The following is a 24,576-nucleotide window of genomic DNA, read 5'->3' on the forward strand; positions in this document are numbered from 1 at the left end:
CTAACATGGTGAAACCCCGTCTCTACTAAAAAATACAAAAAAAAAAAAAAAAACTAGCCGGGCGAGGTGGCGGGCGCCTGTAGTCCCAGCTACTCGGGAGGCTGAGGCAGGAGAATGGCGTGAACCCGGGAGGCGGAGCTTGCAGTGAGCTGATATCCGGCCACTGCACTCCAGCCCGGGCCACAGAGCGAGACTCCGTCTCAAAAAAAAAAAAGAACTGAGGACAATTATGGCTTTCTGCTTCGACATATCTCACCATGATTTTTAGAACAGAGTAAGGAAGGGAAATAAATCTAAAACAGAATAAGAAAAGAATGTTATCCCCTCCCTCAAAATAAAGTGTGAATGGAGGGCATGGAGTATTTTTAGTTTTAGTTAATGCTAGAACAGAATACCATAGACTGGTTTATCAACAATAGAAATTTATTTCTCACAATTCTGGAGGCTGGGAAGTCCAAGATCAAGGTGCTTACAGATTTGTTTTCTGGTGAGGACCCACTTCCTCATTTGTAGATGGCTGTCTTCTCCCTTTCACATGGCAGAAGGGGTGATGGAGCTCTCTGGGACTCTTTTTATAAGGGCACTAATCCCATTCATGAGGGCTCTTACTCTCCTGACCTATCACTTCCCAAAGGCCTCACCTCCAAATACTATCACATTGGAAATGAGATTTCAACATTAGAATTTTGGGGGCACACACAACATTCATTCTACTGCAGACATTAAATAAGAATCTAGGGTAAATTCTAAGAAAGAATACATTTGAGTTACAGAGTGAAACACAAGACTTTAAGAAAGAAGGAACAGTGAAAATATTCTCTTTTGGATGAAAATGATAATATTTATGTACTGAAAATATATCCTTGACAGTAGTCATTGGGTTTGAAGTAAGTATGGTAGCATAGTCTCCTAAAAGATCATTTCTAATATAAAAGGAATAGTGTGTGGAACAGGCATGTTCCACTCTCCCCCAGTCATACCCCAAGTTTACATACACTCCTTTGCTCTTCCTGCCTTTAACCACTTCTAATTTCTTTTCAATGAAACCACTGAGAAAGCAGAAAACAGAAATGGTGGTAGTGAACCAGATATGAAAAAAACTTCCAATGAAGAATTAATAAATAACTTTAAAAAGAACATTTTTATACTCTAGCCCTTATCATAGTACTTGGTAAATATGTTAGCATCTTTTTCCTTGGCCCATCAGGAGTCTTGAAAGATGTGGTCCTCTGGAGTTTCAAAGTGTTTTATTTCTTGAAGAATGAATTTCACTACTAACCTTATTTCTTTCATATTCTACTGGCTATTTTACTAATATAAATTTAGTCTTCATAAATAAAAAAATATGTTTTCATAGCAGCAAGTCTATATCCATTATTATGAAGTTTGCTTTCAAGGAGATTTGATGTTCCATCATGAATTAAATCTGCTCCCAAAGTAACTTCATTTGCAAAATGTCCATTAAGTTCATAGCTCTCTATTAAAATTCGAGCCACTCTGTCATGTAAATACAGTTAGATGGTGAAATCTCACCACCTTCATGGCAGTCATCAAAAACCTTTAAAAAAGAAAAAAATTATATTCAAATTAAAGTTTTAAAATATCTAAGACCCAACCACTTATTTAAACCAAGATTAAAAACAAAACTTTCTTTCTTTTTTTGGAGACGAAGTCTCGCTCTGTCGCCCAGGCTGGAGTGCAGTGGCCGGATCTCAGCTCACTGCAAGCTCCGCCTCCTGGGTTTATGGCATTCTCCTGTCTCAGCCTCCCGAGTAGCTGGGACTACAGGCCGCCTAGGTTTTTTTTGTATTTTTTAGTAGAGATGAGGTTTCACTGTGTTAGTCAGGATGGTCTCAGTCTCCTGACCTCGTGATCCGCCCGTCTCAGCCTCCCAAAGTGCTAGGATTATAGGCTTGAGCCACCGCGCCCGGCAAAAACAAAACTTTCAAACTAAAAGGGATTAGGACTGTATTTAAGAACATACTATGGCCGGGCATGGGGCCTCACGCCTGTAATCCCAGTACATTGGGAGGCCAAGGTGGGCAGATCACAAGGTCAAGAGATCGAGACCATCCTGGCCAACATGGTGAAACCCCATCAGTATCTACTAAGAATACAAAAATTAGCCAAGTGTGGTGGCAGGCGCCTGTAATCCCAGCTAGTCGGGAGGGTGAGGCAGGAGAACTGCTTGAACCCGGGAGGTGGAGGTTGTAGTGAGCCAAGATCACGCCACTGCACTCCAGCTTGGGTGACAGAGCAAGACTCCATCTCTGCAAAAAAAAAAAACAAAAACAACAACAACAAAAAAGAACATACTATAATAGGGCCCGCTTTGTGATCATCAAGTTAGGAGTAGTAGAGAGGCCTTTTACTGTGGCATTAAGATGACCATGCTCACCTGTCTGCTGGGCAAAAGGCCATCGCCAGGTAACACAGGAAAACAGGCAGGGAGACCTATACATATGAATGACTTGATTTTGATTAACCGAATGTTTCATGTTTAGCTAACTTTTTGTGAAGGGTGCAAAATAGAATTCCTTATATGTTAGCCTTTTGTCTACAGATTGAAACCAGGGCATAGAGAGCTTAGGCATATAGACAAAGGCTGATATAATGAAATAAAACACACACAGGCTCATGACTATAAATGTCATTAGGACTGGGACAGTGTCTCGTACTTTCTCTTGTATCCTTAGTGACTAGAGCATAGAGTTGGCACTTATAAAATTTGGGAACGAATGAAGGAGGAGTGCTGGGGCATGCTGCAGGGGAAAGACATGATCTCTGGGTTTGAATCCCGGTTACTTCTAAGCTATAGGCCCCTAAGTCTTCCTAAGCCTAAGCTCCCTCACTTTTAAGGGGAAATAACACCACGAGCTTCAAGAATGTAAGGAGGATTAAATGAGACCACCTATGGAAATCATCAAGGACACACCTGGCCCAAGGAAGGTTCTCCACAAATCTCATTTTCCGCCCTATTTAGGTGAAATGATTAGCCCTCATCAAAAAGTGTCCATTTCAAGGCCAAGAGCAGAAAACGCAAATATCCTTAATGTGTTTATTCCAAGAAAGAATGTAAAGCAGGAGGCCGGATGTGGTAGCACATGCCTGTAATCTCAGCACTTTGGGAGGCCGAGGGGATCACCTGAGGTCAGGAGTTCAAGACCAGTCTGGCCAATATGGGGAAACCCCATCTTCGCTAAAAATACAAAAAATTAGTTGGGCATGGTGGCGGGCGCCTGTAATCCCAGGTGCTCGGGAGGCTGAGGCAAGAGAGTTGCTTGAACCTGGGAGGTGGAGGTTGCAGTGAGTCAAGATCGTGTCACTGCACTCCAGCCTAGGCGATAGAGTGAGACTCCATCCCAAAAAAAAAAAAAAAAAAAAAAAAAGAATGTAAAGCAATGATTTGTTCATTAAAGGTCTGTTCATGGAGGTTTGAATAGCTCTTGGTCAACCCTAAGAGTCTGAGAAAACTGGGGTGTGCTTGCTCTGTTTCTTAATGTGGCACTTGCACCCAGGGGCAGTCAAGTGTAAAGTGAAGCCACTGTAACTCACCGGGCAGAGTCCACAGGGTGCCCGGACCAAACCTGTGGGAGGGATGATTGGACTGACTGCCCTGTACAGTTTCATGTGTCCGTCTACACTGCCAACTGTGCCTTCTTTTGCAGCGATGATCGTCATCTCCACTTTTCCATCATAAATGAGTGTATTCAGGATGGTTTCAATGTCCTCCATGGATAACTCTACCTAAAAAAGGGATACATCAGAAAGGACACAAACAGGACAGGGAGATATCCACTTGGAGGGTGTTAAAACAGTAAACGGTTGCTGGGCGCGGTGGCTCACGCCTGTAATCCCAGCACTTTGGGAGGCTGAGGCAGGTGGATCACCTGAGGTCAGGAGTTCGAGACCAGCCTACCCAACATGGCAAAACCCCATCTTTACTAAAAATACAAAAATTAGCTAGGTTTGGTGGTGGGCATTTGTAATCCCACCTACTCGGGAGGCTGAGGCAAGAGAATGGCTTGAACATGGGAGGCAGAGGTTGCAATCTGATATTTTTACTTCCTAAGTAAAATCTAGAAATCTTATAAAAAAGTAGCATTTCTTTAGCAGGAATTTACTGGAGATTTATAAAATGCTTGAGCAGAAAGGCACTTTAAACATCAAATAGTCCAAGCTCCTAGTTTTTATAAATGAGAAATCTGAGGCCAAGGAAATTAAAATGAAATGTCCAAATGGCCACTTTGATTTCTTCACTGTGAAAAGCATCTGTGTCCTTAAAAAAAGAATTTCAAAAGGCTAGGGTACAGTGGCACTTTGGGAGTCCAACGGAGGAGGATCACTTGAATCCAGTAATTCAAAACCAGCCTGGGCAACAAAATGAGACCCTATTTCCAAAAAAAATTAAAAAAGCATCAGTGTCCCAGGTTTAGTGTCAGTTCAGACAATGCCCAATGGCAGTGACTGCCTTTGCTTAAGATACAGGACAGTATTTTCCCAAAGTGGATTCTGCAGAATGTTCGTAGCTATCATCACCCAAAAACCAGTCTGGGTCAAATACATGTTTGGAATACATTGTATGTGATGAAGAATAAGTTTTAAAAAATGAGATGAAATTCAGTTCTGACCTTACTGATTCCCAATTCACAGATATATTTCCACACTTCATGTGATGAGGCAAATGAACTATTTCTTTGTATCATTGGGTTCTGTTTGCTTTCTCGTGCAGTTTCTGCCTATAAGGATTGAAACATAAGAAATCTAAGCAAGAATATTGGTGTGTTTTCTGAATACACTTTATACTGAGTCAAACCAACAGCAGAACATATTTAGTTTAGTAAAAATTACCAATTTCAGGTTTTTAATTCCTATAAAGTATGATAGATTAAAATCCTCTACGAAAAACTTTTTACAAGAGGGTTTGTGGTGATGTTTCCTCAATCATACCTCACCTTGGATTGTAGGAATTTAAAACACTGTTGGTTCAGCACCTCGACAAACTCAGATTCAAAATCCTGGTCACTATACCAGGCTCCGCCAGTCACAGACCGGTCCGGCTGCAGGTTATACAGCATGTACACCTTCTTTTTTGAGGCCTAGGAAAGAACACGCACAGTTCATGTGTTTATAACAATTTCCAAAAACGAAAAGAAAAACACCTATATTTTGGAACAGTTTAAGACGTACAGAATTATTGCACAGAGCTCCTATATGCTCCACGCTGTCTCCCCTATTTTTTTTTTTTTTTTTTTTTTTTTTTTTTTTTTTTTTTTTTTTTTTGAGACGGAGTCTCGCTCTGTCGCCCGGGCTGGAGTGCAGTGGCCGGATCTCAGCTCACTGCAAGCTCCGCCTCCCGGGTTTACGCCATTCTCCTGCCTCAGCCTCCCGAGTAGCTGGGACTACAGGCGCCCGCCACCTCACCCGGCTAGTTTTTTGTATTTTTTAGTAGAGACGGGGTTTCACCATGTTAGCCAGGATGGTCTCGATCTTCTGACCTCGTGATCCGCCCGTCTCGGCCTCCCAAAGCGCTGGGATTACAGGCTTGAGCCACCGCGCCCGGCCGTCTCCCCTATTTTTAATGTCTTGGATTAGTGTGGTACACTTGTGACAATTAATGAACTAATATTGATAAATCATTACTAACTAAATGCCGTACTTTATTCAGATTTCATTAGTCCTAATGTTCCTTTTCTGCTCCAGGATTCCATCCAGGACATCATACTACATTTAGTCATCTCTCCCAGGCTTCTTTTAGTTGTGACAATTTCTCAAACACCATATTTCTATCACTATGGACTCATGAGTATTTATCTTATACTTTGAGTTACATTCAAATACTTCATTGTTATTCCCATATTGGAAGCTTTGGAATGCTTTGGGCATTGGAAGCTTTTCACTTGGTTCCTGTATCCCTTTGATATGCTCCCATCATTGTGTGTGTATGTGTGTGTGTGTGTGTGTATTTTAGCACTTTCTTTCTTTTTTTTTTTTTTGAGACAGGGTCTTGCTCTGTCGCCCAGGCTGGAGTGCAGTAGTGCAATCTCCATTCACTGCAACCTCTGCTTCCTGGGTTCGAGTGATTCTCCTGCCTTAGCCTCCCAAGTAGCTGGGATTACATGCATGCGCCACCACGCCCAGCTGATTTTTGTATTTTTAGTAGAGACGGGGTTTTACCATGTTGGCCAGGATGGTCTCGATCTCTTGACCTCGTGATCCTCCTGCCTCGGCCTCCCAAAGTGCTGGGATTACAGGCGTGAGCCACCGTGTCCAGCTATTTTAGCACTTTCTTACTTTCTAGCACTACAAGATGTCAAGAGCATTTCCTTTTTTTTTTTTTTTTTTTTGAGACAGAGCTTTGCTCTCATTGCCCAGGCTGCAGCCAGGTTCAAGCGATTCTCCTGTCTCAGCCTCCCGAGTAGCTGGGATTACAGGTGCTCGTCACCATGCCCAGCCAATTTTTTGTATTTTTAGTAGAAATGGGGTTTCACCATGTTAGCCAAGCTGGTCTCATTCCTGACTTCAGGTGATCCACCTGCGTTGGCCTCCCAAAGTGCTGGCATTACAGGCATGAACCACTGTGCCCAGCGTCAGGAGCATTTTCAGTATGTTCATTTTATTGCATGATAGTATTAGAAACCAAGACTTGGGCACTAGATGTGTTCATTGCCATTGGGATGTCATCACTTCTAGGCCTTCTCAGTTGGCAGCACAAGATTTATGTGTGCATATTAACCCTTGTATATATACATATAGCTATACTCAATATTTCTAAATTAACCATCTATATTATTTATATTAAATTACACAAGAGTCCATACTGATGTTTTCAAGTCTAATCCATTGCTACATGGATCATTCTAACTTCCCTTGTTTGTCTGTAACTGCTCACTCCAACACTGAGTAACCCAAATTTCACTGGGTTGTAAACATGAAGAATTTGGGCCAGGCATGGTGGCTTATGCCTGTAATCCCAGCGCTTTGGGAGTCTGAGGTGAGTAGATATTTAAGTCTAGGAGTTCAAGATAGGCCTGGACAACATAGTAAAACGCTGTCTCTACAAAAATACAAAAATTAGCTGAGCATGGTGGCATGTGCCTACAGTCCCAGCTACTTGGAAGGCTGTGGTGGGAGGATGGCTTAAGCCCAGAAAGTTGATGCTGCAGTGACCTATGATCGTGCTGCTGCACTCCAGTCTGGGTGACAGAGCCAGACCATGTCTAATAAAAAAAAAAAAAAAAAAAAAAAAAAAAAAATTTGGCTAGACGATGTCTTTTTTTCTAGGAAGTAACTTCTACATCTTTGGAATTTCCCAATAGGCCTTGTTATTCATGGTGAATCCCTTAGATCACACCTGGGTTTATGCTAACAAAGTGACTCCTGATAGGACCCTAAATCGTTTCAGGATAGGAGGTGTCCATGCTGGAAAGACCAACCACATGATTAGAGGGTTGGGGCTTTGGGCCATGTGACATCAGTCCAATCTCTTGGGAGGGGAGAGGAGCTGGAGATTGAATTCACTCACATGACCAAGGATTCAATCAATCATGCCTGTTTAATGAAACCCTAATAAAAACTTTGGACAGCAAAGCTTGGGTTAATTTGGTTAATGCTTCTGTCATACAAAATAATTTCACCACCCTAAAAATATTTCTCATGCTTCACCTATTCAGCTTTCCCTACCATCCCTGCCCTCACCCCTGATCTTTTTAGTCTGTATAGTTTTGCTTTTCCAGTATGTCATATAGTTGTAATCATACGGTATGTAGCCTTTTTGGACTGGCTTCTTTTACTTAGCAATATGCATTTAAGATTTACTCATCTCTTTTCATGATAGCTTATTTCTTTTTATAACTAAATAATATTCTGGTTTGTTTATCCATTCACCTATTGAACAATACCTTGGTTGCTTTTGATTATGAATAAAGCTGCTGACTGCAAATAAAGCTGCTATAAATATTCATGTAGTTTGTGGACATAAGTTTTCAAATCAGTTGGGTAAATACTTAAGAGCTTGACCTTTGGACGATGTGGTAAAACTGTGTTTAGTTTTGTAAAAAACTGCCCAGCTTTTTTACAAAGGGGCTGTACCATTTTGCATTCTTAGCAATGTATGAGTGTTCATCTTGGTTTGTATCTTGTCAGCATATGGTATTACCAATTTTTAGGTTTTAGCTATTCTAATAGGTGTGTAGGGGCATCTTACTACACTAAATTTTATTTTAATTTGGAGTTCTCTAATGAAAAATAATGTAGAGCATCTTTTCATATGCTTATCTGCCATCTATGTATCTTCTTTGGTGAGGTTCAGATCTTTTGCTCATTTTTAGTTAGATTATTTGTTTTCTTTGTTTTTTGTGTGTTTGTTTGTTTTGAGAAGGAGTTTCGCTTTTGTTGCCCAGGCTGGAGTGCAGTGGTGCAATCTCGGCTCACTGCAACCTCTGCCTCCCAGGTTCAAGCAATTCTCCTGCCTCAGCCTCCCAAGTAGCTGGGATTACAGACATGTGCCACCACGCCTGGATAATTTTGTATTTTTAGTAGAGACAGGGTTTCACCATGTTGGTCAGGCTGGTCTTGAACTCCTGACCTCAGCTGATCCACCTGCCTTGGGCTCCCAAAGTGTTGTTTTCTTATTGTTGAATTTTGGGAGTTCTTTGTATATTTTGGAGACAAGTGCTTTATCAAATATGTGATTTGCAAATATCTTTTAGTATGTAACTTGTCTTTTCATTCTCTTAGCAATGTCTTGCAAAGCCGAGGTTTTCAAAAAATTTTGATAAACTCCAACTTATCAACATTTTCTTTCATAGACTACTATTGGAGTTGTAGTCCAACAATTCATTAATAAAGCCAAGGTCATGTAGATTTTCTGTGTTTTCTTCTAAAAGTTTTATAGTTTTGCACTTTACACTTAGATCTAAGATTATTTTAACTCTTAAAAGGACACGGAAGTTAAGCAAGGGATGAATGAACAAAAGGTGATATACATCTGTACAATGGAATTTTAATTGGCAATAAGAAGGAATGAAGTACAATATGGATAAACCTTGAAAACATCATGCTAAGTCAAAGTAGTCATACATAAAAGACTACATATTCTATTATTCCATTTATAGGAACTGTCCAGAATAGGCAAATCTATAATAAAGACAGAAAATAAACTATTCGTTGTTAGGGACTGTGGAAAGAGAGGCCGGGAAATAAATACTAGTGGTCACATTTGGGGATGACGAAAATGTTCTAAAATTAGGACAGCGGTGATAGTTGCACAACTCTAAGATTATAGTAAAAACCAGTGACTGTAAATCCAAAGATTTTACACTTTAAAAGGATGAATGGACTCTGTGGTATGAATGATGAATTATATTTCAGCAAAGCTGTTATTGAACATAAAGATGTAGAAGGAAGACTGGCAAAATGAGGCTAGGTGATGGATACACAGGGATTTATTATATGATTTTTTCTACCTTTATATATATTTGAAATTATCCATTAAACAACGTGGAAGGGAAATTTTTTTTTTTTTTTTTTGAGACGGAGTCTCGCTCTGTCACCCAGGCTGGAGTGCAGTGGCTGGATCTCGGCTCACTGCAAGCTCCGCCTCCCGGGTTCACGCCATTCTCCTGTCTCAGCCTCCCGGGTAGCTGGGACTACAGGCGCCGCCATGTCGCCCGGCTAGTTTTTTTTGTAGTTTTTAGTAGAGACGGGGTTTCACCGTGTTAGCCAGGATGGTCCCGATCTCCTGACCTCGTGATCCGCCCGTCTCGGCCTCCCAAAGTGCTGGGATTACAGGCTTGAGCCACCGCGCCCTGGCCGGGAAATGTTATTCTAAATGAGAGAAGTGGTACAGCATAAATATTTGATAAATAAAATCACTAATAAGCATCAAATTCTTATAACTGATGTTACAGTTCTTATAATTCTTGTTTTATTCAAAAATAAAAACTTGAAGCAACATATGTAAGTGGATATTTGAGGAAAGGTCTACTCACTGCCACAGACTTAACAGCTTGGAAATTACAAAATTTGAATTATAGCTTTAATTCTTATGAAATGTGTATTGAAGCAAACTTTATTCTAGGGGAATCTCAGCTCCTCTGATGTCTAAATCAGTGAGATTAGGGGCAGATGTCCCTGAGGGAGCCAGCTCTGGAGCAGGGGTGGGACAGGATGAGGAGCAGGAAAAACACACGTGTTACCAGAAGAGAAGCTCCCCCAAGGCAGGGATCTTTCTACGACTTGTTCATTAACGTATCCCAAGCACTCAGAACAGTATCTGGCACACAGAAAATACTCTTTGTTGAATGAGAAAGTTAATATGTTGGGATAAAGTAAATTATCTTTTTTTTTTTTTTTTTTGGGACGGAGTCTGGCTCTGTCGCCCGGGCTGGAGTACAGTGGCCAGATCTCAGCTCACTGCAAGCTCTGCCTCCCGGGTTCACGCCATTCTCCTGCCTCAGCCTCCCGAGTAGCTGGGACTACAGGCGCCCGCCACCTCGCCTGGCTAGTTTTTTGTATTTTTAGTAGAGACGAGGTTTCACTGTGTTAGCCAGGATGGTCTCGATCTCCTGAACTCGTGATCCGCCCGTCTCGGCCTCCCAAAGGGCTGGGATTACAGGCTTGAGCCACCGCGCCCGGCCAAAGTAAATTATCTTACACACCACAAAATCTAGGAAAAATGTTCACAGTTCCAAAGATTTTTCACTGAAGACAGTAAAGTAGTTTTAGATCTTTGAGTGGGTGAGACACCAAGAACTAACTCTGTAGGGACAAGTGTAAGCAGTATCTCCAAACCAATCCAACATGAGCTAAATTTTTAAGTCTTTTTGTACCAGCTGTTCTAAATCATGACATAACTTCAAGAATTAAAGCTTGAAGCAACATATATAAGTGGATATTTGAGGAAATGACTACTCACTGCCACAGACTTAACAGCTTTGATAAGCTTTTTACTTTCCAAATTCTTCAGGATTTTGTTGATTTCTGTTAATGGCAAATTACTTTTATAGCGGATATCTCTGCTCCATATTCCTATGAGAAAGTAAAGTAAAATAAGTTGAGCTATGTTTTCATGGATTTTTAATTTTATTCCTCTAACTCGTGTCTCATTCCAAAGCTAGCAGTATAAAGCTAACAGTAAAAATGAAATGACTTAGAGGTAAGAACCTTGGCTAAAGTAGCAAAAGTATGCCAAACAATAAATAAGTCTAATGCTTTATAAGATTTATTATAATGATTTATAATTTCTAACCAGAAATTTCTTGGAATCCCAGTGTGGCACACTTTTAAAAATTTTATGGAAAGGGCCGGGCACGCTGGCTCATGCCTGTAATCCCAGCAATTAGGGAGGCCGAGGCAGGTGTATCACTTGAGCTCAGGAGTTTGAGACCAGCCTGGCCAACATGGTGAAACTCTGTCCCTATTAAAAATACAAAAATAGCCGGGCGTGGTGGCTCAAGCCTGTAATCCCAGCACTTTGGGAGGCCGAGACGGGTGGATCACGAGGTCAGGAGATCGAGACCATCCTGGCTAACACGGTGAAACCCCGTCTCTACTAAAAAAATACAAAAAAACTAGCCGGGCGACGTGGCGGCGCCTGTAGTCCCAGTTACTCGGGAGGCTAAGGCAGGAGAATGGTGTAAACCCGGGGGGCGGAGCTTGCAGTGAGCCGAGATCCGGCCACTGCACTCCAGCCTGGGCGACAGAGCCAGACTCTGTCTCAAAAAAAAAAAAATAAAATAAAATAATAATAATAATAATAATAATAATTAGTCGGGCCTGGTGGTGTGCACCTGTACTCCTAGCTACTTGGGAGGCTGAGGCACGAGAATTGTTTGAACCCGGGAGGCGGAGGTTGCAGTGAGCCAAGGTCATGCCGTTGCACTCCAGTCTGGGCAACAGAGCGAGACTCCGTCTCAAAAAACAAACAAACAAAAATTATGAAAAGGACATTTTTATAATGGAAGGAAAAATCATGGATGCAACAGAACTAACTTATATCATCCATACCCTTAATTCTGTTTTCTGATATTTTCATTTTAGATTGTAAATGTGAAATACAAACTTAAATTTGGGTCAAGGTCAACTGCCATCCTCAAGTGGGCCAAAAACACTCTTTTTTTTTTTTTTTTTTTTGAGACGGAGTCTCGCTCTGTCACCCAGGCTGCAGTGCAGTGGCCGGATCTCAGCTCACTGCAAGCTCCGCCTCCTGGGTTCACGCCATTCTCCTGCCTCAGCCTCCCGAGTAGCTGGGACTACAGGCGCCGCCACCTCGCCCGGCTGGTTTTTTGTATTTTTAGTAGAGACGGGGTTTCACTGTGTTAGCCAGGATGGTTTCGATCTCCTGACCTCGTGATCCGCCCGTCTCGGCCTCCCAAAGTGCTGGGATTACAGGCTTGAGCCACCGCGCCCGGCCTAAAAACACTCTTTAGATGAGTGTCTGCATGCATGTAATCCATTATTTATACAACATTGTATTTGTGAGATGGAAAAAGGAAGCCTAGGGTTCTTATGGCTGCTAAAAGCCCTGTGTGAGAAGCAATGATTTCTTTTTCAAAGAAGGAAATAAGTGTTATATATGGAAAGGGAATGTATGTAACCATTTTGCTTTATTTTCTTCCCAATGTAGTGGCATAATGAGACAGGAAGATTAAAAAAATATGCAGAATGGCCTTCTCATAGGACTATTTTAAAAAATGTTAATTTTAATAAATATAAGAATTAGTTATATAATTTCAGATTACATCTCAATTTTTCAAGCTACTATCAATGACTCAAATAGATCCTAAATTATTGTAATTGAGGATTGCAATCTAGATACAGTTCTTCAAGGGGGGTAGAAGAGGAACTATAGCGCAGAGGGACATCCATTAAGACACTGCTACATGACACCGGCTTTCCTTTTGGTCCTTGCAAAAACGAGAGGTGTCAGCATCCACAATTTATAGGTAAGATGAAGAAACTGAAGCTTACAAAGTTTAAGTAAGTTGTCCATGGTCATAGAGCTAGAAGGTACAGATTTAAAAAAAAAAAAAAACTTAAATTTGATTTATTTTGAATAGATAATACATTCATGTGACTCAGAATTCAGAAGTCTTTATCCATCCCTGGCCACAGCCCTCTAGTTCTTATCTCTTTCAAGGCAGCAATGGCCTTACTCTTGGGTGTCCTTCAAGCACATGCATGTTATATTTGTATGTTCTGTTCCCTTCCTCAACATACTCTGTTCACCGAGCTTTACCCTGGGAAGCCGAGATCTGGGTCCCTATATTTAGCTCCAAAGACAATGTTTTTTTCTGCTTCATCCTTCACATGCTTACCTTTATTTCCTGCATCCTCTATGATTTGATATACTAGTTTTTCTTGGTTATCTGACCCCTTCATTTTACTGCAGGGGAATAAAGTAAAATTAATAAGGTAAAGACTATAGGATAATCTAATAATCTACATCGCTACTTAAAATTAACAGACAAGGTCACCATAGTGACATATTTACCAAAAGAAAGGCTTACCTTAAAAAGAATGAGACAGAGCTGTGTGTACCAACATGAAAAGATGTCCAAGATACAGTAAGTGAAAAAAACAAGTTGCAAAACAGAATGGATAGCATGATTCCATTTTTGTTAAAAAAAAAAAAAAAAAGAGGCCGGGCGCGGTGGCTCAAGCCTGTAATCCCAGCACTTTGGGAGGCTGAGACGGGCGGATCACAAGGTCAGGAGATCGAGACCATCCTGGCTAACATGGTGAAACCCCGTCTCTACTAAAAAATACAAAAAAACTGGCTGGGCGCGGTGGCAGGCACCTGTGGTCCCGGCTACTTGGGAGGCTGAGGCGGGAGAATGGTGTGAACCCGGGAGGCGGAGCTTGCAGTGAGCTGAGATCCGGCCACTGCACTCCAGCCTGGGCGGCAGAGCGAGACTCCGTCTCAAACAAAAAAAAAAAAAAAGATTATATATAAATATATAATCATCTATGTGTATTTATATATAGCTAGAAGAAAGGATATATACTAAATTATTAAGAGTAGTTACCTCTGGGAAATGGAATATATCATAGGAGGTGGGGATGATACACAGGACAGGTTTATGTAATTTTGTATTAGTTTTATTCCCAACACATACATTACTTTTGCAATAATAAAAATTTTCTTAAAATTAAAAAAACTAGTACTTACCCAGCATTCTGAGAGTCCTTTATTCTATATAAAAGGCCTGTATTGCTTCTTAAGAGATCCAACTGACCCTAGTTTTTAAGACAGTAGTAAACAGGAATCAATTATTTTGGAGATATGTCAAATGACAAATGTTGATACACTATTTAGCATTCTTAATTTTTCTTTTTTTTTTTTTTTGAGACGGAGTCTGGCTCTGTCACCCAGGCTGGGGTGCAGTGGCCAGATCTCAGCTCACTGCAAGCTCCGCCTCCTGGGTTTACGCCATTCTCCTGCCTCAGCCTCCCGAGTAGCTGGAACTACAAGCGCCCACCACCTCACCCGGCTAGTTTTTTGTATTTTTTAGTAGAGACGGGGTTTCACCGTGTTAGCCAGGATGGTCTCGATCTCCTGACCTCAAGATCCGCCCGTCTTGGCCTCCCAAAGTGCTGGGATTACAGGCTTGGGCCACCGCACCCGGCAACATTCTTAATTTTTCAAAACCTGCTCTTTAATCTCAAAATCTTTCAAAATATCAATACTAACAATTTCCTGTATGCTAGATCTTGGCTTGGTTATATGACCAATGCATAAAGAATTTTTAAAAAGCAGCTTGAGAATAAAAATCTATATTTAAAATCAAATAAATCCAAATTACATATATAAAATACAGTAAAAATATAATTTATATAAATAAAAAGTTTAAATAAAGACTAAGTAGGCATATTCTGTTGCACAGTGAAAAATAAAACTTATAAAGTTAATGGCTGGGCATGGTGGCTCACACCTGTAATCCCAGCACTTTGGGAGACTGAGGCGGGTGGATCATTTGAGGTCAGGAGTTTGAGATCAGCCTGGCTAACATGGTGAAACCCTGTCTCTACTAAAAATACAAAAATTAGCCCGGTGCAGCCGCAAGTGCCTGTAATCCCAGCTACTTGGGATTACAGTGGTGCTGAGACCGCACCACTACACTCCAGCCTGGGTGACACAGCAAGACTCCACACTGAAAAAAAAAAAAATCCAAAAAAGCTAATAGTGACATTTACTGATGTCAGCCAATGAATAAAAGGACTAAAGTAGTATTGTTTTTATATAGCAAATCAGAAGTAAAATAAAGTATGTCTGTCATGCTCCTGAATTTCCTTGGGTCCGAACTTAAGAGAACCCAGATAGTTATAGCACTAGGCTCTGGAAGCACTGGAAAGCCATAGTTGAGAGAAAGGCCATTCCCTTGTTTTATTTATTTATTTATTTAGAGACAGAGTCTTACTCTGTCACCCAGGCTGGTGTGCCGTGGCACGATCTTGGCTCACTGCAACCTCCACCTCCTGGGTTCATGCGATTCTCGTGCCTCAGCCTCCCAAGTAGCTAGGATTACAGGTGTATGCCACCAGGCCAGGCTGATTTTTGTCTTTTAGTAGATAAAGGATTATGCCATGTTGGCCAGGCTGGTCTCGAACTCCTGGCCTCAAGTGATCTGCCTGCCTCAGCCTCCCACAGTGCTGTGATTACTGGTATGAGCCACTGTGCCCGGCCCATTCCCTTGTTTTAAAACAGACACTCGTGACTTGGAAATGGATTTATATACTGAATGAACGGTGACACACTCCCTCTGTTCCCTGACCCCATGAAGTGGCAAAGTAGGACTACAAGGCCCAATCCAGAGGCTCTATTTGGTCATTTATCCAGCTTATGAAAATTTACTGAACACTTGTACTGTGCCAGGTGTTATGATAGGTGTTTGGGGGAACAACATGAATTCTAAAAGAGAAACACACAGCTGACTTCAGTACCCATCTGGTTGGCATTAAGATAGAGGTAAGTAAAGCCACCCTGAACTCTCAGGTTGGGTGCTTGGAGAACAGGCTGTGGTCCATCCTGGGGGTAGGGGGGAGTTCAGTGACTTCCTGGAGACAATGGCAGAGCTGAGTCTTAAAGAATTAAGAGTACATCCTGGCTAACACGGTGAAACCCCGTCTCTACTAAAAAATACAAAAAAATTAGCCGGGCGAGGTGGCGGGCGCCTGTAGTCGCAGCTACTCGGGAGGCTGAGGCAGGAGAATGGCGTGAACCCGGGAGGCGGAGCTTGCAGTGAGCTGAGATCCGGCCACAGCACTCCAGCCTGGGCGGCAGAGCGAGACTCTGTCTCAAAAAAAAAAAAAAAAAAGAATTAAGAGTAGGCATCTGTAAAGAGTAAGAAGAACCATCTAAGCAGGGGGAACAACATGAGTCCCGAGGCGTGAAACAGCATGATGTGGCAGGAAACCAAAAACAGTCTGCTCCTCCTGAAACCTAACTTGTGAGGTACAGTGGTGGAGATGAGGCTGGTGAGCAATGCAGGGACTCAGTGTGGTAAACCCAGGAGTCTGAATCTCCAGTATAAACAAATTGTAGGCGGTAGAGTGCCTTGGTCAGACCTGCATTTAAGACGGATCAGGGGCAAGGGGCAGTGGCTCACAACTGTTATCCCAAATCAGGCTGGCTTCTCTGAGACTGATGGAGTCATGGAAGCCAGTTAAGATGCTACTGCAACTGTTGAGGTAAAAGCCATGAGCCTGAACATAGGGCGGTACCAGGGACAGAAATGGAGGGAGTGTGAAGAGCAAATTTAAGAACTGTTTTTAAGAGCTAAAATCAGAAACACTACATGATTTATTAATTATCACTTCCTTTCTTAATATCCTTTGATAGCTCTACTACTGCCTACATACAACCTATAGCCAATAGGACTCGCAGTGGGTGGGTGGTGGCAGAGGTGGTAAAACAGAGGTGCTGAAGATGATTTTCAGTCAGAAGGAAAGAGCTGAAATGAAAGGGCGATCAGAGGAAAAAAAGGAATTTTTCCACTGCTACAACCTCCCAGAATCCCTTCCTCTATGCTTCCTAAAGCTGAAGACCTTCACCACAGTGAAATAACTAGAAATCAGCAACATTCCTTTGTCCTTGGGCTAGAACAGGGGTCAGCAATCTGCCCCACAGCTTGTTTTCATAACTAAAGTTTTGCTGGAACATGGCTGTAGCCATTTGTTTACATATCATCATCCACGGCTGCTTCTTGCTAAAATGACATAGTTGTGAAAGAAAATATATGGCTCACAAAGCCTACAACATATACTCTCTGGCACTTTATAGAAAAAGTTTGCAAACTCCTGAGCTAGAAAATTGATGGGAAAGGTTTAAGAAAAGATTCATCTGACCCCAAATCTCCACATCCAGAGCCCTTGGAAATCCAACAAGGCTAGGGGACTTAAAAAACAAATCAGTCAGGCCGGGCGCGGTGGCTCATGCCTGTAATCCCAGCACTTTAGGAGGCCGAGACGGGCGGATCACAAGGTCAGGAGATCGAGACCATCCTGGCTAACACGGTGAAACCCCGTCTCTACTAAAAAATACAAAAAACTAGCCGGGCGAGATGGCGGGCGCCTATAGTCCCAGCTACTTGGGAGGCTGAGGCAGGAGAATGGCGTAAACCCGGGAGGCGGAGCTTGCAGTGAGCTGAGATCCGGCCACTGCACTCCAGCCTGGGCGACAGAGTGAGACTCCGTCTCAAAAAAAAAAAAAAAAAAAAAAATCAGTCATTCAGATGATGCCTTGGCGTAGAACTCTTTAACCTAACTGCTACTAAAGCCAAACTGAAATGCTCTCAGGAAAAGTATGTTTTAATGATGAGGGAAAGTAAGGAGAGATTTAGAGCATCGGGCACCACTAGGGGGTTTTTAGACAGTCTTGCTTGTTGTTTGTTTCTGGACAGTTAGAGAATGGCTTCAACGATATAGTCCATTGCGATGTCACCGGGGGCTAAGGCTGCACTTCCTCCCCAAGGCCCAGCATTCTTCATTCAACTGGACTCATTCTTGCTTCCTGAAATGCTCAGTGACAATGTGGAGAATGAAACCCTGATGACTGGGCTCTGTGACAACTCATAGAAAAATCGGGGATTGGAAGGGGGTGGTATATTTTATAAGAAATGGCCCAACACCAGTAGTAGGAAGTGAACAGAAGGTGAGAACAGACTAGACCTATGTGCGGCAGTGGCAATTAATAATACAACAGTTATAACATAATACATTTATTTCATTTGTCTTATAACGCATAATTATTTCTTTTTTCAATTCAGGCAGTTTGAGCTATTTCCTTGTTTAGAGTCTTATCAGTCAAACCTAACATACTTTCTCGTTTTATGACTGCTGTATTAGGGTTCTCCAGAGAAACAGAACTAATAGGATACATCTCTCTCTTGAAAGATTCCTCAGAAGGTATTTGCTCTGTGATTATGGAGGCTGAGGAGTCCCATAATCTGCCCTCTGCTAGCTGGAGACCCAGGAAAGTTAGTGTTGGAGATCAAAGGGCTTAGAGCAGGGAGCTCAGGGTGTAGATGCCAGTCCAAGTCTGAAGGTCTGAGAACCAGGAGTGCTGAGGGCACAAGATCCATAGCCCAGATCAAGATTGAATTCAAAGAGTGAATTCAGTCTTCTTCTGCCACTTTGTTCTATTTAGGCCCTGAATGGATTGGATGATGCTCAACCACACTGGACCCACATCTACTTTACTGGGTTCACCAATTCAAAATGCTAACCTCTTCCAGAAACACCCTCACAGACACCAATAAAATGTTTAACTAGATATCTAGGAATCCTGTATCTTAGTCAAGTTGACACGAAATTAACCATCACAACTACATAATAAAAACCAATGATAATCAGCATATCAGTAATTATGCAAAATAGTTAAATTCACCTTACCATAGACAACAACCTATTGATGGCTACTGCCCGCTGCTGGGCCTCTATATGAGGCATTTCATTCTGAATTACTTGGTCTGTGATTCCATGAGGGAACTGGTGACATAATTCTATAATCCTAGAAACAAGGGTATTAATGTTATCCTTCATGGTTACCTGTTTCAAGAGACAGTAGGGGTAAAAACACAAGTAGAAGAGTTTGAAATTGTGCCTTTTTCACATTTGGAAGACAAACTGGGTTTCTGCGATGGTTTTGGATCAAAGCATTTTAGACACTGAAGAAGATGATTTCTAAATACATGATTACAGTATTATTGTTATTTAAGAAGAATATTTCTTTTCCTCACTAATAACTTTAAATTAGAGCAAAAGTCTAATGAAATCACAGAAATAATATTAAAGCTGAGACTTCAATTTTCTCAGGTGTAATAAGTATGACAAAGTTAAGCCATAAATCTGCAAGCAGGAGGCAAATGCAGACGTTTCTGGTGGGAAGCCAAAATTTATGACAATTCACCAAAATGGGGCCTGTTTTGGGAATTATATCTACCAAACAAAGTAGGTCAAAATCTTCACCTAGTCAACATCAACAAATGTATTATTCCTAACAGTTTGAGAAGGTTAGGTCTTTTAAAAGTACATGATAATCTAAGAGTGGCAGTGCCTCGGTAAAAAATAAAAAAGGTGGTGGCTCACGTCTGTAAGCCCAGCACTTTGGGAGGCCGAGGCGGGCGGATCACGAGGTAAGGAGATCGAGACCATCCTGGACAACATGGTGAAACCCCGTCTCTACTAAACTACAAACAATTAGCTGGGCGTGGTGGCGCGCGCCTGTAGTCCCAGCTACTCGGGAGGCTGAGGCAGGGGAATCGCTTGAACCCAGGAGGCGGAGGTTGCAGGGAGGCGGAGCTTACAGTGAGCCGAGATCCTGCCACTGCACTCCAGCCTGGCGACAGAGCGAGACTCCGTCTCAAAAACAAACAAACAAATAAACAAATAAAAATAAAACTGGCAGAGGCTTTGGGTATCCTAAAAGTCTTGAGTTCAATACTGTACTGAAACTACCTGACTTAATGTTGCTTCGTAATCACCAACTGCGCCCTAACTCCGCCTAAACGTTTTGACATAGACGTTCCCTTCGTGACAAGAGCGATCCTAGATCTGAACATGCATTCACAAGTGTTCTAAAGGGAAGGAAAGCCGAGGGTCTCCTCTCAAAGCACTGATCACGTCAAGGTAGGAAGGCAGCGCATCATCACAACTTCCCCAAAAGTATCAGGGCAAAGCCAGTCAGCGACACAAAGTTGCAAGCTGTCAAGCCCATTTTGAACTTCTTGAGTTCTGCCCTCCCAGGATGGGAGGGAATAAGTGGATCCAGAACCTCGCAGTCGTTTTCCCACGTGCCTACCCAACCTGCTCCGGCCACTCCCGAGGGATCCGGGAGAACGGGTCCGACTGCCCAAATGCTGGCCGCCTGATGGAGTCCCAAGCCGGAGCCTCACTGGTTTACCTGTTTTCTATTTCGACCGGATCCGCGTCCGGCGGCTGCACCTTCACCTTCACCTCCGCCATGAGGAAGCAGTTCCTGACGCCTAGGGAGAAAGATGCACGGAGCGGCCGGGTAGCAAGCGGGAGAACCCTGGGAACCAGTGGAGGATAGCGCTTAGCGGAGGACGAGGGACTTTCTTCCTCGTGTCGCAGCGGTCCTTCCTTGCCTTTCGGCGGGAGGTGGCCAAGTCGCGCCTGCTCCGGCCCACTTACAGGCGCCACTACAGCTTCTTATCCTTGTTTTTCAGAATGTCAATGCCCATCGGACGCACAAGCTTGGTTCCTTCATTCTGAATTGGGAAGCCAACTTTTAGCACTTTGCAACTCTGTAAAGGGATATTCTTAGATGCCCATGGGAAAGCCCTGGGAAAGGAGCTCAAGGCCCGTACCAGGCTCCCTGCGGCGCGGCGGGGGCGGGGCTAGTTACTAAGAAGCTGCGTTTCCGCCAATCATCTGTCCAGCTCCCAGTGGGCGGGGCGCGGCTCGCAGCGTCTGTGGTAACCCGGGCGGCTGCGAAGGAGGAGGCAAGAGGCGGTGAGAGGCCGGCGATTGGGTTGGGAGCGGCAGAGATGCATTAGGGGTCCCGATCCCGGGTCCCCCGGTTAGAGGAAGAGGAGGGCGGCTAGAGGAGGGGAATAGCTTTCCTTACTCCAGCCGAAAGATGCAGGTGTCCTTGGCAGCACCTGATGGGCGGGGACAACCAAACGGGGTTCCGGATCCGGGTTGCGAGGGTATGGTCCACTTTGGGAGAGTTGAGGGTTCTGGGGATCCTGTTGACTGCACGTTGCCATTTGGGCCTGGCGGATCCGCCTTTTTCTTGATTCCCTTTGCGTGGGGCCCACTGGCCACCCCAGCTTCGTAAGGGCAGCTGCTAGTTGATGCTCGCGAATTACCTCCTCTCTTACATATTTTTTATTTAGAATTAATTTTTCAACTATTTTTATTTTATCTGCTTTTCACTTGAATGGAAATGCGACTATAGGCAAGTCTCAAGTCCAGCTACACTCCTGTAGGAGCTATTGCTGTGTTGTCAGTATCTGCAGTTTATATTCTTGGCCCTCGATCCGGAACTATCCAACGAGGCATTAAGTTCACCCCTTAAATTTAGTTACCCCAGTTTTGAGAATACAGTCTGTGACAAAGCTCAAACTGCAGAGATGTTCAGATCAGCATTATTAGAACTGCAACAGGCGGCCAGGCACGGTGGCTCACGCCTGTAATCCCAACACTTCGGGAAGCCGAGGCGGGTGGATCACGAGGTCAGGAGATCGAGACCATCCTGGCTAGCACGGTGAAACCTCGCCTATACTAAAAATACACACACACACAAAAATTAACCGGGCGTGGTGGCGGGCGCCTGTAGTCCCAGCTACTCGTGAGGCGGAGGCAGGAGAATGGCGTGAACCCGGGAGGCGGAGCTTGCAGTGAGTCGAGATCGCGCCCCTGCACTCCAGCCTGGACGACAGAGAGAGACTCCGTCTCAAAAAAAAACAAAAAAAGAACAGCAACAGGCAAAACTAAAAAGAAACTAGAAATAGCCTAAGGCCAGCCCCAAATGGATAAATAAGTACATGGAAAACTAATACAGTGAGAATGCAAGAATGCAAGAAGTAGACTCTAAAAATGGAATGAATATGTAGATTATAATTGAGCAAAATCTGTGGATTCTTAATGAAATTTGAAAAGGCAATACAGAGATGTAAATGGTTGCTGTGTTAAGGTGAGCTTTTTTCCCCCCTGAAACCTTCCGTGCATTAAAAATTATGACAACCTTCTTCCCCACCCTCACCTCCAAAAAGACCAGTAAGGCTTTCATACTGGTAGTTAATTATTAATACCAGGATTTATAAATGCAGTAGATGGAATGGGAGGCTTGTGTTTATTAGTCACTGTTTATATTCTTGCAAACTTCCTTTTCACTAACAACTAATACTCTGCAGTCCTTCTAAAGTGTCTTTGCAGCTTTCAAATACTAGAACTGCTCTGGTGACGGTGGCAAGGCTGTGAACCTGGAGCTTTCCCAAAAAAGTTAGCTCTAACTAACATTTTGTGGTACACACACAGTTACTTCGGTTCCTCTTGTATGACGACTTGCCCTGAAGCCAAGAGAGGTGACACACACCAAAGGCAGGAAAAGGCGAGAATGATTTGGAGGGAACTCAAGTAAGAGCATTAGTGATAGTCTCTGTTTTCCTTACTCATTTAATTTACCCTTTTAAAGTAACTTCTTTCCCCCGTCTCATTCATTCATGCTCCTTTCTCGGAAGTGAGGTAATATTTAGATAATCAAAACCCCACACGAGACTTCAACAGCAAATACAGCCGAAATGTAATTATTATTTCAATTAAAAAGGGAATAATATTTGTAGTGCCTTTTTAACAGTATTCTCTTTCGTTTTAACTAGTTTTGCTGCATTTAAAATAAGTGCTTTTCTTCAACTTTTGTGTACAGCTCTAAGTGCACAGTGGAATTTATTTTTTTCTGTATGTAAGGAGAGAAAATGACGGCTGGTTCAGTGTGTGTCCCTCAGATCATACCACTACGAGTGCCTCAGCCTGGAAAAGCTAACCATGAAATTGATAACAATACACTTTTGGAAATGAAATCAGGTAAGAATCACATATGTTTGAAATTGTTTAAAATAACATTGTCATATTTCTTGTGTTTATCTGGTTGCTGGTTTATCTCGTTGCATGCTTTCTCACTCTTTGCTCAACTCTTTGGGAAATTTGTAAAACTTCTAAAATTTGAAACAGTGCTGTACATTGATGGTTTATAGAGTGGTATACATTTAGATTAAAATGGTTAGCTTTGACCAACTTTTCATTTGTATGGTTTCAGCAATGTCTTGACTTACCTTAGCCAAAGTAAGATGTCCTGGTAGTGGCCAGGCACAGTGGTTCACGCCTATAATCCCAGCACTTTGGCAGGCCGAGGCAGGCGGGTCACCTAAGGTCGGGAGTTCAAGACCAGCCTGGCCAACATGGCAAAACTCTGTCTTACTAAAAATACAAAAATTAGCTGGATATGGTGGTAGGCACCTGTAATCCCAGCAACTCAGGAGGCTGAGGCAGGAGAATCACTTGAATCCAGGAGGCAGAGGTTGCAGTGAGCCGAGATTGTGCCACTATACTCCAGCCTGGGTGACAGAGCAAGACTCCGTCTGAAAGAAGAAAGAAAGAGAGAAAGAGAAAAGAGAGAAAGAAAGAAGTGAATGTATATCCTGCCAATATTTATTCTTCAAATTCTTAAATATGTGTGTATATGTACACCTATACATATATACACATACACATATATAATTATCATAAGGAAGGAAAGTTTTATAGGTAAAACATATGAACAAATATTTGTGTAAAAAAGACTTTGAAATTACAATTTTTGCCTTTTAACCAATTATGTATTTTAATAACTGAAATATATAGACACTATCTGCATTTATGGTATGGCCCCTATGCTGCTTAGACCAAGAGTTCTGACTAAGAATATGTATTATTTTCTGTGTTCTCCTTTAGCTTAAAAGCTGATACAATTTTTTAAACTGTCAAACCAAATGAAACATTTTAATATATGTGCCCATAATTATTAGGAGAAGTTGGGTGATTATTGACAAAAGATGATATGAATGACAGGGTATCAAAATCCCCTGATACGTAAATATCAAATAAATAATTTTCACAATTCAGTAACAAAAAGAACAATAACCCAAAAGAAAAATGGGCAAAGGACATGAAAAGACCTTGTTTTGTTTTTTCTTTTACAACTTTTATTTTAGTACCGGGGGGACATGTGCAGGTTTCCTACCTGGGTATATTGTGTGGTGCTGAGGTTTGGGGTATGACTGAGCCCATGACCCAGGCAGCGAGCATTGTTGTAGGTTTTCACCCCTCCCCACCCTCTAGTAGTCCCCAATGTCTATTGTTACCATCTTTATGTCCATTTGTACCTAATGTTTAGCTCTCATTTATAAGTGAGAACACATGGTATTTGATTTTCTGTTCCTATGTTAATTCACTTAAGATCATGACCTCCAACTGCATCCATGTTGCTGCAAACGACATGATTTCATTCTTTTTTTTTTTTTTTTTTTTTGAGACGGAGTCTTGCTCTGTCACCCAGGCTGGAGTGCAGTG

The 24,576-nt window shown here is 42.4% G+C and overlaps 2 protein-coding genes across 3 annotated transcripts in view; one reads left to right on the plus strand and one right to left on the minus strand.

Annotated features, from left to right (window-relative positions):
• Positions 1-405: 405 nt before the first annotated feature.
• POLR3F (RNA polymerase III subunit F) lies at positions 406-20,774 on the minus strand. 2 transcript variants are annotated; one of them, XM_010369852.2, is made up of 9 exons: positions 20,405-20,774; positions 18,895-19,012; positions 14,174-14,241; positions 13,320-13,387; positions 10,919-11,031; positions 4,956-5,099; positions 4,632-4,739; positions 3,556-3,747; positions 406-1,558 (listed from the first exon to the last, which is right to left on the minus strand). In XM_010369852.2, the coding sequence occupies exons 1-9, from the start codon at positions 20,464-20,466 to the stop codon at positions 1,481-1,483; spliced, it is 951 nt and encodes a 316-aa protein (XP_010368154.1). In that variant the 5' UTR covers positions 20,467-20,774; the 3' UTR covers positions 406-1,480. The 2 variants fall into 2 exon arrangements, with proteins under 2 accessions (XP_010368154.1, XP_010368155.1); XM_010369853.2 differs by having other exon boundaries at positions 18,895-19,050; positions 20,405-20,773.
• Positions 20,775-20,991: 217 nt separating this feature from the next.
• DZANK1 (double zinc ribbon and ankyrin repeat domains 1) overlaps positions 20,992-24,576 on the plus strand; it is a 92,242-nt gene continuing 88,657 nt past the window's right edge. Inside the window, exons 1-2 of the mRNA XM_030915044.1 lie at positions 20,992-21,173; positions 22,936-23,052. Coding sequence (XP_030770904.1) covers positions 21,104-21,173; positions 22,936-23,052 — 187 coding nt within the window. The 5' untranslated portion in view covers positions 20,992-21,103. The remainder of the gene's footprint in view (positions 21,174-22,935; positions 23,053-24,576) is intronic.

The sequence above is a fragment of the Rhinopithecus roxellana genome, chromosome 13 (genome assembly GCF_007565055.1).
Source record: "Rhinopithecus roxellana isolate Shanxi Qingling chromosome 13, ASM756505v1, whole genome shotgun sequence".
NCBI lineage: Eukaryota > Metazoa > Chordata > Mammalia > Primates > Cercopithecidae > Rhinopithecus > Rhinopithecus roxellana.